Source organism: Leopardus geoffroyi, chromosome B3, assembly GCF_018350155.1.
Source record: "Leopardus geoffroyi isolate Oge1 chromosome B3, O.geoffroyi_Oge1_pat1.0, whole genome shotgun sequence".
Taxonomy (NCBI): domain Eukaryota; kingdom Metazoa; phylum Chordata; class Mammalia; order Carnivora; family Felidae; genus Leopardus; species Leopardus geoffroyi.
The window spans coordinates 132,341,236-132,359,928 of NC_059337.1; the positions used below are offsets into that span (position 1 = coordinate 132,341,236).

The 18,693-nt window shown below is 39.7% G+C and overlaps 1 protein-coding gene across 10 annotated transcripts in view; it reads right to left on the reverse strand.

Annotated features, from left to right (window-relative positions):
• Window positions 1–18,693, reverse strand: part of EML5 (EMAP like 5) — a 179,400-nt gene that overhangs the window by 6,789 nt on the left and 153,918 nt on the right. For 6 of the 10 annotated variants that reach the window (XM_045451798.1, XM_045451796.1, XM_045451794.1 and 3 more), the window contains 5 exons: window positions 16,241–16,261; window positions 6,240–6,413; window positions 5,342–5,550; window positions 2,952–3,109; window positions 1,422–1,536 (listed from right to left, as the gene is read on the reverse strand). In XM_045451798.1, coding sequence (XP_045307754.1) covers window positions 1,422–1,536; window positions 2,952–3,109; window positions 5,342–5,550; window positions 6,240–6,413; window positions 16,241–16,261 — 677 coding nt within the window. Of the gene's footprint in view, window positions 1–1,421; window positions 1,537–2,951; window positions 3,110–5,341; window positions 5,551–6,239; window positions 6,414–16,240; window positions 16,262–18,693 lie in introns of those variants that run through there. The other 4 variants (XM_045451797.1, XM_045451795.1, XM_045451802.1 and 1 more) reach the window with 3 other exon arrangements.

An 18,693-nucleotide genomic window follows, 5' to 3' on the forward strand; every position in this document is an offset into this window, starting at 1 on the left:
CTTTTTGCTTTGAACTAACATAGTAGCAAGTCCATCATTAGCTCATGAGGTTTTTCTTTGCCTAGAGGCGCATCTGCAAGAGCCCCAAGTCTGCCAAAAAACTATTCTCTAAGACAGAGCCCTGACTTTGACTATATTTTAATCTGACGATCTCCAAAGAGGTGCAAGTGCGCTGGGATACAGGAAGAAAGTATTACATTTTAGTTAAAAAGTATAAATAGCAGTGTCTGGGTGGCTCGGTCAATTGAGCGTCTGACTTCGACTCAGGTCATGATCTCCTTGCTCAGGTCACGATCTCTTTGCTCGTGAGTCTGAGACCCGTGTCGGGCTCTCTGCTGACAGCTGGAGCCTGCTTCGATTCTGTGTCTCCCTCTCTCTCTGCCCCTCCCCTGTTCATGTCTCGCTTGCTCTCCAAACTAAACTTCAAAAAACAAAAAAGAAGTATAAATAAAAGCTTAATTAATACATGGACTGAAGATAATACATGCATATAATTTATAAATACACTTATTGCCAGTGCATGCATGGTCCAAATTTTTTATAGGAATGAATGTTTTTAAAAAAAAAAAGGGTGGCTGGGTAGAGCATACGACTCTTGATGTTGGGGGTTTTGAGTTTGAGCCCCATGCTTGGCGGGGGGTTGAGTACTTATAAAATTAAGGTGCCTGGGGGGCTCAGTCAGTTGAGTGTCTGCCTTTGGCTCAGGTCATGATATATTTCATGAGTTCAAGCTTCACCTCGGACTCTGTGCTGTCAGTGTGGAGCCCACTTTGGATCCTCTGTCTCCCTCTCTCTCTGCCCTCCCTATGCTTGCGCTCTCTCTCTCTCTCAAAAATAATGAGCATTGGGGCACCGAGGTGGCTCAGTCGGTTAAGTATCAGACTTCGGCTCGGGTCATGATCTCACAGTTCGTGGGTTCGGGCCCCACGTTGGGCTCTGTGCTGACAGCTCAAGGCCTGGAGCCTGCTTGGGATTCTGTCTCCCTCTCTGCCCCTCCCATGCTCGTGCTCTGTCTCTCTCCCACTCAAAAATAAACATGAAAAAAATGTTTTAATTAAAAAAAAGAAATGTACATTTAAAAATAAAATTTAACAAAATTTTGCTCTAATCAAAATTGATTCAACTGGCAAGAAATTTCACTTCTGCCCACCACAGTTGAATTAGTAGATTCAAGAAAACATGGAGGCTTAAATACTGTGTTGAGACCGGGGAGTAGCTGCTCATCTTAAGCGTGGCCCGGAGGCAGAAGGCACACAGGCGCTGCCCGCGGGGCCGCGGGGGCGGCCGGGAAAAGGCAGAGCGTAGCCAGCAAGCAGACTCCTCTGCAAGTGTCACTCGTCAAGTTGCAGAGGGCGAGGGAACTGCAAGAATAACCGTTCCCTACTTTTGGCTGCACCGGAACGGCTCTCGGAACATCTTACTTTGCCCCTGCACACGGAGCGGACACAGTCCGTGGCTTGTCCCGTGTCCAGCCGGAAGGCTCGGCACCGCCTCAGTTCCTGATCCCACAGCTTGACCGCTCCTCCTTCTCTTGACCTAAGAGCAACCCAAGCCAAATAAGCATTTTTATGAGCTATTACAAATCACTTTTATTACAAACAAATACTAAATTATACAAGAACAGTAAAAAAAAAAAAAAGGGGGGGGGAGCCCGATATTCACTTTTTGTAGTCTCTAAACTTTCTGTGGCAACTTTAAGATACACTGTATTTCAGCCATTCAGTTGAAGCAAATTTTACCTGATGAAAATTCATTTTTCTGACATGAGTGTAATCTTCCTTAGTTCTCCACATCCCCCCGTCCCCATATAATGTATCCTCTTGATTAAGGAAATGTGCAGAATGATGTTTAATGTTAAAATGACAATGGAAACGTAAGGCTAGATAACAGGATTACAGGTGCTATGCTATAGAAGAGATCTTTAATGGCCAAAAGGGGTGCGCTTTCCTTCGTATCATTGTTAAAATACCCACTGAAACCATCCAGCAGGCTACTAATGGGCAGAGGTGTGCTGAACAGAAGACGTGTGGGAAACACCAGCGTCAGGGTAAGACAGAAAAGAGAAAACATAGCCCATTTATGGTTTTTCTCTTGGGAGAATTGGAAAATGTATTCCTTTATTTTCTGTTAGATGAATTGCTTGTCTTAGGAGAAAAGCACGCCCAGGACCACAATACAGGGTTCGTTTTTGTGAAACACAAAAGCCGCTGCACTGGTGTTTGATTAGGTGGGTTCCCTCATCCTGGATGGACATGTGCGTGCTTCCTGGCCCCGCAAACACTACATTTTAACAAGCATAGGAGTATGTTGGCAGAAAATCCATTAGTATCTGGCTTCTTCTGGGAGGTTTTCAAATCACTCAGAAAAACGTCTTTCTTTAGACTTAAATTTTGAAGGCTGTTTTACACAATTTTATGTAACAAGTATTTTATGTAACGAGATTGCCTCAAGCAAAAGCAAACATGGCAGTTTGTTTCTAGTGTCCTCACACCTTTCTGAGGCCGCCAGCTGTATGCACCTTACTCCTCAGTGTCTGTTTGGGCCAAAAAGGAGAGAGCAGGCAGTCAAGATACATCCTGGGTTTGAGGGCAAAGATTCTCCCATGGGTCACTTCTTCCCCAGCAAATACTTATCCAGGCATACAGACATGAGGGAAATCAGTTCTCTGCCTACACGATAACCACCTAAACCATACCTCAGAGAAATAAGCTATCGCCCCAACTGTTGGGGTTAAGGTGTCTTTACACTGTGAAATAAATCAGAAGTGACTTAAGACAAGAAATTAAGAGTCAACAGGAAGGCACATAAAAGGCAATAAAGGCGAAGCACATGAGGAAGAAGGTCAGAGAGGATGATCCGTGTAGTCTAGAAATAACTAGAATAATTCACTGCAAACTGCAGGCAGCCCCCAGTGCATGAACGTGTGGTTAGGCTGTGGGAACAGGACTCACGGCCTTTCCTTGCCTCCGGTCACAATAAGCCCGTCTCGCAGTGTGGTGAACATGGCAAACACAGGCCCGTTGTGAGCTCTGGCCACGGTCCTACACAATATGTGATCTTTCCACACACAGACATCTCCACTGATGGTACCTGTAAACGTCAAGTTATTCTGAAAAGGAGCGGGGAAGGGGGAGACAAACTCATCAAAAGTTCAAATAGAGTTGAAACAGACGCAATTCTCTACCATAAGTGTGGCCTACCTCACATTCTCAGATACAAAGAACATGATACAGTGGGAGAAACCATGGACCCGGCAGCCGGGTTCATGTCTGAACTTGAGGTTTAGTTTTGTCAGGGCCTTTTAGTCTATTCTGTTGCTTATTTGCTGGAATAACCTTCGGTGAGGTTTTTTAATCTCTAGGATTATCAGCTTTTTCATGTGTAAAACGAGGGAGTTCAGGCACCAAGTTTCCCTCCAATGCAAAATTTTAGAATTCTGGTTTACATCGTCCCTTTAGGCTGCTTCCCTCCAGCTGCCTGAGAAATAACTTGAGGTCATCAGTAACTGAGAGTGAAAAAAAAGAGTAGGAACAGGAAGTGAAAATAACATTTCACTAGTTTTGATAAAGTATTTTGCCACAGAAAGTAAAACTACGTACACAACTTATAGCAATGTTGTATGAGTTTTTTAAATTTCACTAATTCATGAGGTTATATATGAAATTAACATTTGCCATGATTTCTCAAAATCAAAACGGCAAAAATCAGTGCATTTCTGCAATACGACATAAGATAAATTTGATAAGGTGCCCAAAGTAATAGTGCTTTAGATCACTTTGAGAATGCAATCCTGACAGTTCATTTATGCGGAAACTGGAGAAATTAAATTCTGCATCATGTGCTATTTTCATCCATTTTAGTTTCACTTTCAGAGCAACTGGTCCAAGATCTTTCAACAAAAACGATATGGAAAGAACTAATAGGAAAGTAAGATTTTGAATTACAACAAAACATTTTCTTTAATCTTTCTGACAACAACATAGTTTCTATGTTTAATTTCCCTACAATTTTTTTAAAGTAATCTCACAACCTAGAGATCGAGAGTCGCATGCTCTAGGCGCCCCTGCCTACAACAATTTAATGTTACTTTGAATATGCAGTCATGCATATTCTCTGTACCTATTTGGATAACAATAATTATACTTGTCATCTAGGAGCATCATTAATTCATGCCTTATCTTCAATCAGAATGTAAATGCTCTAGGCGTAGAAACCAAGATTTTACTTCCCTTGCTTTTTTTTTTTTTTTGTAACCCTAGGCATGGAGGGTGTTCAAACAGGCCTAAACTGAACATCAGTCCATCTTGCTATGTAACAAAACATTCTGATTTCACTGCTGCTTTAACCGGAAGTCAATCAGGACTAATATTTTAGTCTTCAAGTTTATTTTCTATTGGGAATAGGCAACTGGGTACATAAGGAATTTTATACATGAAACAAGTTAAGTCAACACAGGCAAATTAAATGCCAGAAGCATTTGAATGTGTGGGTTTTTCTTCTGGAAAGGAACTACCCTACCCATCTTATATTATGAATCCCCAAAATGTTTAACGGAAGTTTGACATGGTATGACCAACATTTTCAATGATCTTTTTGTTAAAATCATGTGCTTGAAGGTTCTAAAAGTATAATTTTCTTCGTGCGTTACATTCCCAGCCCCATAAACACTTTAGTACAGAAATCCACCAAGGTTTTTGATGTACCAAAGGATTTAAAAAGTGTGGCCAGGGCTCAGGGTATTAGAGATGTGGATTGTAAACCACAAGCCCAATGGGATGTGGGGGCGGGGACGGCTCTGGAACACTCTCTGCGAAGACTGGGAATCTTGCTCTCCTTCCTACTCTGAAAGAGCTGCACTGGCCCAGAGCACTTCCAACTATGTGATAAGCAGTGAGTTAAGTTGGTAGAGAGCAAAAGAAATCCTCAACTCAGGTACCACCTTAAACACTAGAAAAATTACATTTCTTGATTCATCTCTCTTCATTCTGACAAATTTTTAGGATTATGAGGAACTACTAGAAGGATACAAATTTTAGGGGACTTAGGGTGACAATTACAAAATTAACGAAGGCTTTTGAGAATGGCTGGCAGTGTCCCAAGGACTGAAATGTTTCATTATAATACTTCTCCCTCATTAGTTTTCTTTCCTACTCCCTGATTTCTGAAAGTACCAGATTTTGAAAGGTGGAATATATGCAGGACTGGGACATATGGAATGGTTAGTGGGTCACGGTGCCATATGACAACACGAATGTGGCTTATCTATCTGAAGCAAGAAAACTCAAAGCAGTCCAACTGCCGTGTTTGAGTTCCACAAGCACACACGGTTTAAGAGACATACTGCACCAAACGCCACAGCAAGCATGGTCTGCATCCGGGCATCCTCCAGGGTGCTCACGAGCCCTTTTTTGCTAAGAAGAGCCCTTCCTGCCAGTGTCCAGAACTTCACATGTTTGACTCCCACAGAGACAAACTGGGAATCTGAATCTGGTCGGAATTCTGCCACAAAAATGCGTCGGTTGTGACCGGCTCTGCTGGCAATTTTGGCACCTGATAAAAAGAGACAACAAATTACCTAAGTTAGCAGAGGAACTAAGATAGCTTTTGCCAGATCGAACAGCTACTCAAAATATATCGTTCAAAAAACAAATACTTGCGCGTGTCCTCTGCATCGCTACCTAGCTGCCAGATGACAGACGATTACTGGCGGAGAAGGTCCTTTTTACATACTTTCTCAAGTGACGTGTGTATTAATGGGAGCTTTATTACCATTGAAGGGCCACTCTAGATTTTAGAAATCACATCTTACTTTCTCCTATGTAGCTCTGTGAACTTTACCTTTTGTAGCAGCCATGTAACTGGAAAGTTTTATCTAAAGTATGGTAAGCAATATTATCCTGTTCATCTTTCATTATCACTTGGTATTTCATTTCCGTTCTTAACACCCTCCATGACCAAGCAAATGGGAGTTAACAAGGAGACTTACATATGGTTTCTTACTGAAAGAGCAGTGAATTATGTATAGTATTAGTAACTTGCATATGTTTCTATTTCGTGAGCTTCTTTCACTGAGTTTTTAAAGTGCAACATACAGTGAGTGATACCAGCTGTGTACTGTGTGTGTTGCAGGGCTGAAATGAAGAACGATTTCAATCACTAAGTTAAAGCAAATATGAAACAGAGTTCATATCACCCTGGTATTCTTAGTTTTAAAAATCACCAAGAAAAAAGAACCCTACCTTCCTGCCATCTCCAAATGGTAATCGTATGTTCTGGGTCCAGCCCCACAGACAGCAAGAGTTTGCCGGTAGCACTGAAGCTGACTGAACACACTCCCTTCGAATGGTAGCATCTCAGGATAGATAAAGTCTGCTTGTTCATTGCATCCCAGATGTGGATAGAAGGAGCCGTAGCTAAATAATGATAAAATCCACAAGTTGTAATATACCTGTTACAGATGTTTCCATTTCTACAGCTGACGCATACTTTCTGAAACATGGAAAAGTATGTACCAAAGAATGACTGTGTACTTAATAAAAAATAGCTCAAAACCAAGACTAAATGAAAAAAGAAACAGATTCACAAATACAGAGAACTGATGGTTGCCAGAGGGGAGGGCGGAGGGGGATGGACAAAATGGGTGAAAGGGAGCGGGAGATACAGATTTCCAGTTATGAATAAGTCATGGGATAAAAGGCACAGCATAGGGAATACAGTCAACAGGACTGGAATAACATCGCATGGGGATGATTGGTAGCGACACCCACGGTCAGCACAGCAGAACATGTAAACTTGTCCAATCACGATGTTGTACACCTGGAACTCATGTAATATCGTGTGTCAACTGTGCCTCGATTTAAAAAAATAATAATAAAGAAAGAAAAGGAAAGAGGAAGGAAAGGCAAAAATACAGAATACTTCTTCAGGCTACAGTTCACACTGCATTTTTGAGAAAATAACATTTATACAAGAAAATTAGGCAATCACAAACTTTAAATTATTCAGAAATACGCGTTTTAGATACATGTTAAATCTTTATATAATTATGTGGAGAAATGTACAAATATTACACAATAATTAAATATCAGAGCATATTCAGTTATCTGCTATCTGAACATTAGTTCTGAACATTAGTTACTGTTACTCAGTATCTCATCTGAATGGGAGATGAAAAGCAAACACAAACTGAGAAAGGCAACAGGTAGGAAGGACACCATGTGAATAGATCTCAAAAGAAATCTTCAACCATATAGACAGATATCTGGTAAAAAGCCAAGTTCACATCACTTCATAAAACAGTGTTTTTTTATTTTTTAATTTTTTAAATTTATTTTTGAGAGACAGAAAGAGAGCACAAGTGGAGGAGGGGCAGAGAGAGAGAGGTAGAGAGGACCCAAAGCAGGCTCCAGGCTCTGCCCTGACAGCACAGAGCCCAACCCGGGGCTCGGACTCACAAACTGTGAAATCATGACCTGAGCTAAAGTTGGACGCGTAACCGACTGAGCCACCCAGGTGCCAATTTTTGTTTTTTAAACAAGATTTCAGGGAAGAAATAAAACTGTTTTTTTTTTTTTTAAAGGTTTATTTATTTTTGAGAGAGAGAGTGCACACATGGAGGAGGGGCACAGAGAGAGGGAGACGGGGGATCTAAAGCAGGCTCGGCACTGACAGCAGAGAGCCCAATGTGGGGCTTGAACCCAAGAACTGTAAGATCATGATCCAATTGAAGCTAGATGCTTGTTTACAAAACTGAGCCACCAGGTGCCCCCAAACTGCTAATCTGTTTTATTTATTTAGATTTTTTTTTAAAAGTAAAAAAAAAATTTAGTAGGGTCTACACCCAACGTGGGGCTTAAACTCATGACTCTAAGATCAAGAGTCGCATACTCTTCTGAGCCAACTAGGTGTCCCCAAATTGCTCATCTTTATAAAAAAATTGTATTTGTTGTTATTCATCTTGGGTAGCCCATTTCTGCTGCTTAAAAAATTTTCCCAGTTCTCTGTATTTTCTAACTTAAAAATCAGGGATTTGTATTGTCCTTTCTTCATGAACTGCAGCCCATAAAAATGTATTCATTTTCAGCAGCTAATTCAGTCTTAGAACATAAGTACTTTTAGTAAAATAATTGAAATACGAGAGTGGGTTTGTTTCAAACTATAAATCCGCTACAAATAATGCAAAAATAGGGACATTTTTATTTATTTATTTTTGAGAAAGAGAGAGCACACAGCGGAGGGACAGAAAGGGGGGAAGAAGAGAATCTCAAGCAGGCTCCACACTCGGCAAGAGCCTGGCGCAGGGCTCAATCTCATAACCATGAGATCATGACCTGAGCCAAAATCAAGAGTCAGACCCTTAACTGACTGAGCCACCAAGGTGCCCAGAGACAGTTTAATAAGATAAGCTGTCTTGGTATCTTGTGATGAAGAAAGACATTTTGGTCTCTAAAGAAAACATTCTGATAAATTTAAACTTTGTTGTATACAATCTACAATTTATAGCATACAATGATTAATCTGTCAGTCCTTCAAAGTAATTACAATATAGTAAACCAGGGACTGGAGGTCATTAAGTAAAACCTGTTCAAAGATGTAACTGTAAAAAATAAAAACTGTATGGGAACAGTTTACCATGTATTAACATATGGGATTTATGTGTGAAAAACTGAGCACAATAATTGAAGTACTGGACCAAAAGTTAGTATGTTCTTTATTCAATAAAAGTCAAAGGATATGAGGGACTGGTAAACTTAATGTCAACGAATAACGTTAGGTGGCTTAGATTTAAAGTGTAAATATATACACTGGATCAGTCTATAATTTTTTGCCAGTAATAAATATTATATAGGTCATCTATAATATAGAAACATTTATTTAAGTGTATTTACTTTTGAAGGAGGGAGGGTGAGAGAGAGAGCACAAGTGTGGGGGAAGGGAAGAGACAGGGGGAGAGAAAGGATCCCAAACAGGCTCCATGCTGTCAGCGTGGAGCCCGATGCGGGGCTCGAACCCAGGGACCATGAGACCATGACCTGAGTCAAAACCAAGAATTGGATGCTTAACTGACTGAGCTACACAGGTGCCCTCAAACATTTGTATATGTTTACAAAAAGCACCTGGGGGCAATCCACAGACTTTATTTGCCTAAATGTGATGAGGCAGATAATGGATTTTTAAGAAACATCATTCAGTTTTGCCTCCAAATTTAATATGTCTAAACTACAAATACTTTTATTTATCTAAAAATTAAATAGCAAGTAATCTTAAGAAAGTTGAATTACTGAGCTTTTCAGGCTTTCATAAAAAGTTAAATGAGATGGTAAGGACAGTATACCTGAAATTTATGTTTTACAACATTCAGGTATGACCATGACATGGGACTGCTACATATTTAGACTGTTCTAAACTTCCTTCAGTGACAGTATTTAAGATTTAAATCACTGCAAAATTTTTTTAAAGTTTATTTTGAGGGGCGCCTAGGTGGCTCAGTCGGTTGAGCGGCCGACTTCAGCTCAGGTCATGATCTCGCGGTCCGTGAGTTCGAGCCCTGCGTCGGGCTCTGTGCTGACAGCTCAGAGCCTGGAGCCTGTTTCCGATTCTGTGTCTCCCTCTCTCTGGCCCTCCCCCGTTCATGCTCTGTCTCTCTCTGTCTCAAAAATAAATAAACGTTAAAAAAAAATTAAAAAAAAAATAAAGTTTATTTTGAGAGAGAGAGAGCAGAGAGAGAGAGAGAGGGAGAGAGAAGCCCCAAGCAGGCTCCACACTGTCAGCAGAGAGGCCGATGTTGGGCTCGAACTCATGAAACGTGAGATCATGACCTGAGCCAAAATCAGGAGTCAGATGCTTAACTGACAGCTACCCAGGCGCCCCAATCACTACAAATTTTCAAGGCTTTTCTAACTTACTAAAGAAAGATTAAATTATGTTCATTACATTTTATTTTCTATGATTCAAAAAGGGTCATTCACAATGCTGGAGTAACACAGACACTCTACTCACTCTTTCCCTTCCTACATGCCACCAGCTAACGGGTGCCTGTCACAGGCTAGGTCTGTAACAGGAGACACATCAAAGCTCCACTACTAGGCAGGTGTGTTTTCCTATGAAGTCAGCCAGGCCCTAAGTCACACGCACTTCAGTGTGCTGTCCTCGGAATTCAGGTTCTGTGCGTGCTCCTTCCATCATATCAAGCTATCTCTGGAAAATCAATCCCACTGACTTTATTGTTTTTTAATGTTCATTCATTTTTAAGAGAGAAAGAGCGAGAGAGAGGGCACAAGCTGGGAAAAGGCAGAGGGGGATAGAGGATCTGAAGTGGGCTCCATGTTGACAGTAGACAGCCTAATGTGGGGCTCAAACTTGTGAACCACAAGATCATGACCTGAGCCGAAGTCAGACACTCAACCGACTGAGCCGCCCAGGCGCCCCAATCCCACTGACTTTATAAGCATTCCTCACTCTTACTCTCCAGTATAGAGATGCCACAAGGGTCTCTTTCAATTACTAGTTGGATCTTATAAGAACCAAAGTTTTAAAGGATATTCTTTCTCCATCCTCTACTTGGCCTTTGGTGTAGTATTATAAAAACTGTATTTTTAACAAAATTTTAATATGGGCCATTAAGTGTAACAACTGTATCTCACTCTTTAATTTCCGCAGGGGACAACTCCTTGCAGCATACCCACTATCCATTACCTCCTTCCTTCTTAATAAAGTTATGCTTTTATTCAGGAATCCCCTCCTCCCCCTTACGTAGAGCAAGTGATTCAGGGAGAGACCCTGCTTGCTCAGTTCATCAGTCTAAGCCTGCTGTGATGACTTCCCCGAGCCCCCAGCCACCCACACTCACACTCCCCACTCTCTGCCTCCAGCAGCAGCGATTTAGGTCAGTAACCCAGATTTGAGCCAATCAGCACATGGTACTTCCCAGGTCTTCTTAGTCTGGGGTTTGGTTTGTGTCTTAAAATGACTCAATCAGGCTAAACGGAAGGACTTTTAAGCTCACGGTTCTGAAAAAGGGTTTTTATCTGCTTCCCAACTAGATGAAAGCAAAGAAGCATGTAGTTCTAACTGGTACTGGCAGCCCTTTTGTGACCATGAATGCAACCAACCGTAGGATGAATATATTTCCTGATTTTCTGTCATACAGGACGACATGGAAGAGCCTTAAAGTCACTTAATGGACAAATGGGGGGTTTGGGGGTACAGAGAATTCTCCCTTTGAATTGCCTTAAGGATCAAAAATGTCAAATTCTTACCACTGTCTTAGGCAGGCTTTGTCAGACAGAGAAGACGTCCCCTTAGTGTCCACTCACAAAATGTCTAATGGATTCAAAGGGTAATTATGTATTTTCTGTTATGTATTCACTCTCCCACATCCCAAACTGACCATTTCAAAACTTTATCCTCCACCTTCTTTGCCACCTCCTCACCCTCAGCTGACGAAATGAACATAGAAGCTACCAGACACAAGCTTATTTTCTCACCCCCAAACCTACCAGTTTTCTTGCATTCCCTTTAATCCTCAGGTCTCTGAATTTCTTCCTGCTCAACTGTCTCTCTGGAAGTATTCTCCCGTCTCAGTGAGCCAGCCGCTCCAGCAAAAAATTAACAGCCTTGATTCCTCACTTTCTGTCATGCCCTCACATCCAATTCATCAGAATGGACCACTGGCTTTCCCTCCAAAATACATCCTGTATTTGTCTAGCGTTCTCTCCATTTTCATTCCTGCCACCTCAGTTAAAAATGTCTTTTGTATGGACTATTATAACAGCCTCCCAACTTTCTGATTACTTCTCTTTCTCTTCTGCATACTTAATAATGCAGAGTGATTTTCTCAAAGCATAAATGAGATCAACTCACTCCCTTAACACTCTCCATGATGGATTCTGCACTTAGCGCGAATCCAAACTCCTCTCCATGATCTGCAAAGCCCCATGCACAAAGCCCCATGCACCTGATTCCTAACCCCCTTCTCCTTCTCCAAGTTCATCTTAGAGGCCTTACTCCTCCACACTCACCTTCCTGTTTCTTGATTTAAGGTTTGCACAGTAAAGAGTTAACATAAACAAGCCTGAAGTTGCTATCATTAGAAGGGCCTGCTTGCAAGTGTGTGAGAACTTGACTTCTGAAATGGTCCCTATGTTAATAAGGCTGTTTTGTCTACCTGGGGTACTGAACACCTGCTTTCTTCTGGTATTTCAGTAGTTGTGGCTGATCTGTGCCTATGCGACCAGCCCTTCCTCCCCAAAAGGCCTGGACTCTAAGGCTTAAGTGGGTGTCCCTGGGCAAAACACTGCACCTATGATCCTGTAGCGTCTAAACTTCACCCAGTGTGTCTTTTTCCCTTGCAGATTACTCTAAGAAACTATAGCCCTAACAATCTCTGGGCCCCGGGATGCCTACTAGTGAATCACTGAATGTATGGGTGGGTCTTGGGACTCCCCAAAACAGCCTGAGCCTGGAGTCCCCCAGTTCATCCCTCAGCTGTCATTTTTTTTGTTCTCATTCTTGGCCCAGCTGAATGTTACCACCTGAAGAAAACAAACATCTAGTTTTATTGACATCATCCTATTGTTTTTATCATCTCACCATCTCAGGTCATGTTAGTTTCAGAAGTTTACTTATTGGAGTGCCTGACTGGCTGAGTCAGAGGCATGTACACTCTTGACCTTGGGGTCGTGAGTTTGAGAACCACAGTGGGTATAAAGATTAAATATAAATAAATAAAAATGTTTTAAATTTTTTTTGAAAAATTAAAAAAGTTTTTAAAAAGTTTACTTATTTATTGCCTCTCTGCCTCTAGAGCTGGAGGCTGCAAACTTTTCTGTAAAGGGTCAGATAAGCCACAAAATTGAAGATATTATGCAGGTACTTATCTAATGAGAGAAAAATTTCCATTACATTTTTATTGATGAAAATCATGGAGTGATTTTTTTTTTTAATTTTAGAGAGAGAGCATGAGCAGGGGAGAGGGAGGGAGGGAGAGAATGAATGAATGAATGAATGAATGAATGAATGAATGAATGAACGAATCCCAAGCAGGTTCTAAGCTCAGCACAAAGCCCGACACGGGGCTCCATCCCATGGCCCTGGGATCATGACCTGAGCCGAAATCAAGAGTCAGACATTGAACTGACTGAGCCACCCAGGCGCCTGGAGAGTGAACTTTTTATAATAAAGATCCACTATGAGAAGAGAAAAATTCTTTGGAGATAACAAGGTAAGCTTCCAATTGAGAGTTCTTTCTCATCAAGATCAATTGCAAATGTTTGCCTGTAAAAATTTTACATATTTCAACTTTGAAAATGTCTCATGTAGATAGTTACTGACAAATTCAAATATTGATCCAAAAGTACAAGATCTTAACTGAGCATATTAATCATGTGGAAGGCATTCAGAGGATTCAGTTAGAGTGTTGTCTTTATATCTGCCTTTTTTAGCATGTTTTCCATTGCAGAGTAATCACCATGAACTGAACCCTACATGGAGTTCTTCAACTTCAGTTCAAATGAGTTTTGAAATGTGGAAATTTCCTTCTCACTTGCATCAAGATCTGAAAAGTGCTACTGGAACTGCAGTCTGAGACCAGAAAATACATTTGTGGCAAGTGGGATTCTCACTTGGTTTAATGTTTGGCACCATGAGAAGTGTATCATGCAGTCTGATGTTACTTGTGATTCAACATTAGTCGCCATCAATGACCTGACTGTAGAATTTCACCTTAACGGTAATTTTAGGCTGTTACTGTAACTGTAGTTTCCTTGTAATTTCAGGTGGAATTCATTAAGAAACATGATCAAGTCTGCAGCAAAAACTAATTTCCAAGGCCATTAAGTTTTCCATAATAGAGATTGACAGCAGTACTTTTCTCATTCAGAGAAATTTCAGCCTTGGCTCTGAGCTCCAAAAACTGCAATAAAGCTACTACTGCTAAACCACTGGGTGAGTTAGGACACTCAGCTTCTATTTCTAACATGAATTCACGGAACTGATGATGGCTAATTCCATGAGAACAAATGAAGTTAACTGTTGACTCTCAAAGACAAAGTGAGGTTGTCAATAACACATGATACACTGCTATGTTTTCCACAAACTACCTGATGACGAACAGGCACAATGAATCATAGGCTTTAAACACCTTAAATTTTCACCAGTTTTGTAAACTTATTAACCCATTAACCCTTTTTCTGCTCCAGCTCCACATATATTTTTACCACCATCAGTTGGCACATATCTTAGCAGATTCCACTTCAGACTGTACTGAATTAATGTTTTCTTAACTTCTCTGAAAACACTATCTTTTGTAGTTGTTCCATGAAGACTAGTCCTAGAGGCCAACTCTTCAGTGACTTCAAAGTTGGCAGTGATTGCCTCAAATAAGCAACTGGCAACAACTGTCAATCCATGAAGAGCCAAGGGAAACCATTCAGAATTATTTGGTTTTTTTAGGGTCTTGTTAATTGACTACTGATGCTGTTCCCAACATCCTTAACTCTTTTAGCAATAGGTTTTGCCAAAAAGCTAATGGGTTTAAACAAGTTTATTTTCTCTGGACACATGTTTGCTGCAATCAAACATGATTTAATTAACTCACAGTAAATTCTTCTTGATTAACTAATGAAACATTCAGAAAACTTGGTTGCAGCCTCATTTTATTTTTTATTTCTGTGAAGAAATTCTGTTGTGATGAGATACGCACACAAATATTCTTTTACATTTTCTAATTTTTCTGACTCTTGGGTTTCCCATGAACTGGGAATACTTTTGTCAAGTTTAGTGTGAAAATGTAATATATTGTATTATTTTAGCACAGCTATAGTGTCGAATTTACCATATAATTTGATAACAATATAATTCACATTTCACTGTGCCTTAGAAGTGTGACAAAGTCCACTTTCCTTTTTTTTTGCCTTGCTTCGACATGATGGATATACATTGCTTAAATAACAAAATTAATTGTGGGTTAGCTCAAAACCTGTCAAGTTATGACAGCATCACTGCATCTCCAGTATGCCAAACAGCTGTGCAAAGCAACAAGAGGGTCACATGAGGTCTCTGTTGCACTACTCAAGGCTGCTGTAGCACAAAATCTGCCACAAACACTATGTAACCGAATGAGCCTGGCTGTGTCCAACACTCTATCTCTGGATACTGAAATCTGAACTTCATATAATATTCATATGCTGTGAAATTTTCTTTTGATTTTTTTCTAATTATTTAACTTAGTAAAAACTATATTTAGCTCATGGGTTATATAAAAACAGGTAGGTTTGGCCCAAGGGCTCTGGTTTGCCAACTCCTGCTCTTGAATGTAACCAAGAGAGCAAAAATATTGCCTGTTGTGTTGGATACATTTGTAGTTTAACAGTCAAATCACAGAATCCTGCTTTACCCTGGAGAAGAGGGAAACAGACACATCATGACATATTTTCCTATCAAACTGCTATTTTTCCTATGTAAACTGAAAAGGAAATTTTAAAAGCCTAGTAAATATGTAAAAACAATGGACACACATTATCCAGTAGCTTTTTAGATTCACAAAGCTATGGTCAAGATCAGTAATATAGAAAGCTATTTCTAAATCTTTAAGTGATCTGTTGATACAATATGTGCAATTATTGGGCATATAAAAATAGCAATTAAAAAATTTCACTTTTAGGCAACACAACCTACTGATTCACATTTAAGATTACTTTCACCCCCAGCTGCACTTTAAGAAAAAAAAAAATTTTTTTTTAATTTTTATTTTTGAGAGAGAGACAGAGTGCAAGCAGGGAAGGGGCAGAGAGAGAGGGAGACGCAGAATCCAAAGCAGGCTCCAGGCTCTGAGCTGATAGCTCAGATGCGGGGCTTGAACTCACAAACCAGGAGATCATGACCTGAGCCAAAGTCGGAAGCTTAACTGACTGAGCTGCCCAGGCGCCCTTCCCCCAGCTGCACGCTCAGCAGCTACATGATGTTGGCAAGTTAATAGCTACCGTGGAGGATCCTTGCAGTGATTACACAATACACAGAAAGTGCTTACAATTGTGCTGGACACTAAAAAGGTCAAAATATATTAGTTTTAAAAATAATTATCATTGTTACTGCCGAATGAGCTCAGTATCATGACATTAGAAGAATAGATTTTTCATTAAAAAATTTCAAAATATGTTCAAGTATCTTATTACTCAATAAAAATTTGGACTACCAATACTAAGCAATATAACTAAAACAGAAAATGCCGAATTTTCCTTACCTGACATGTCTGCTAAATCACCTACAATGGAAAAACAGCAGAAAAACAACTGTCCATAAATAACATAAATACTTAAAAATATTTTTATTGAGTACATTCTTAAGTATACTTATTAAAATACTTTAAAAATTAATTATAAAATAATTTTTATATAAATCACAAATGGTCATATACAAAATTAGTTTTATGATGTTAAATTGAGTAGACTGTAAGTGAAGCCATTCATTTCAATCATACACATATATTAACATTTCACGTGTATGACCTTCCGATTACTGGATAAAAACTTTTTTTTCTATTTAATGAGTCACATGAAATTTTAACAATTTAAATATAATGACATGTTTTAAATAATACAACTCTTATTTTGGTTTACAAAATGCCCTGTAACAGACTGGAGTTTTAATGCACCTCTGCTTGGCCCTGAGAGTCCAAGATTCTAGCCAAGGGACAAAGGGAAAGAAAAAAAAAAAAGTTTGAATTAACCGGCTAAAATACCACAAAAGCAAATATTTCCCCTCTGACCTAAACAATTTTTAACAAAGAGAGCCATAAACATTTTAGACTGTTTGTGCCTTGCAGGTATGATACAAGCTTGGCAGTCAAAGTTACTACTGATTCAACTCTGGGGGTTCAGAAAAGAAAAAGTCCCTCACTCTTTGGTGGTCTCTCAAGTCTATCCTACGTGCCATTAGTCATCAATAAAAAAATTTCTGTATCCATTCTGTGCAAGGGTACAGCGGGGCAAGGCACAGGACTGCATATATGATCTAAAATTCACCTCTGTAGTGCCCGGACTTTGACTTGGAAGATAATTAGCCATTTTACATTTCCCTACAGTGTCACTTTTCGAAATAAAAGGAACAGACACATATACTGAATTATTAAGTTGTACGCCTATATGATGTTCTCTGTCAATTATAACTCAATAAAAAAAGGAAAAGGAGAAGAGGGTCAAATTTAATGAAAGATTATATTTGTGACTACAACATTTCTTAATCAAAAGACAAAACTGTGGCACTAATATGTTAAAAGCAAAGTTGCTTAACAAAGAGAGAGACGGGGAAAGAAAAAAAAAGCAAAGTTGGGAAATGGAAGAACCGTATCTTCTATAATTCTATTCACCGTATATAAATTCCATTAACATAGGGATATTATCTTTTTTTGGTAGGCTTATATCCCTAGCACCTAGAATAATACTTTGTGCATGGCATGTGCTCAATAAGTTTGTTGAATAAATGAATCTACTCGAAAAAATTAACTGAACAATAACTATATGTCAAGAGGCACTGAACTAGGCCCTTTTATAACCAAAATGGTAACATGATCTCATTTTTTTTCAGAGTAAAAATAAGACTCATTTTTAAAAAAGGACCTAGACCTATTTATACTCAAATATTAGAATCTTTGTGTGTAATGCATGAAGATCAGTCTACTTCTTGTTAAAAATAGAAAAATTTACAGAAAGGAAGATCACAAGCACCTTTGTGGTACAACTGTAGAACTCTGTAACCCAGAGATCGAGTTTCTGACTGATCAATTTAGTACTTGTATGAAAAATGAAGATATTAAAAGCATAAATTATTCTATCCAAGGAGAAAAAGACACCTGGAGAGTTGGCTTAGCAACGGAGGCCCACCAAGATCCAACAAGCCCCATGACATGGATCATTTTTACAAAGTACACCAAGCTTATGACGCTTCAACTGACCAAATCTATGATGTGGTGTTCACAGTGATCACTGGTTGGTAGATGTATTTGTTCTAATTAGACCTGCTATCCTCTCATCCTTTAAGTTTTCTAAAGGGTTAAAAGAAGACAGCAAGACAAGTGGTTTTTAAAACAGCTGGCAACTTAAATAATGCCAAAGAAAAGAAAAAGGCAGAAGGATTTAGCAGCATGGAACAGACAACAGACAGAGCTTTTCTCTCCTTCCTAGCTCAGTCCTAGTTGCCACAGACATTCTGCCCGTCAGTCTGGTTACCTTTTGGCTCCCCCTTTATTTACAATTTCCTCTCCAAATTCTTTTTGCTTTATATGCTAAATTAAACCTTTCTGCCAATTAGGAATATCTGCTAAAGGACTAAATCCAACTACTGCAATCACCATAAAATAGTTTACTCTTAATTCTCAACTGTCTGAACCAATAAGATACCCAAAGCAAGAGAAAGATACCTGGAAGCAAATCATATGGTAAAACTGGGTGTGTGTTTTTTTGTTTTTAAACATTTATTTACATTTGAGACACAGAGAGAGACAAGAGCACAAGCGAGGGAGGGGCAGAGAGAGAAGGAGACACAGAATCTGAAGCAGGCTCCTGGCTCTGAGCTGTCGCGGGGCTCGAACCCACAAACCATGAGATCATGACCTGAGCCAAAGTCAGATGCTCAAACGACTGAGCCACCCAGGCGCCCCTAGGTATGTGTTTTATGTAAAAACACATTTTCAACAAT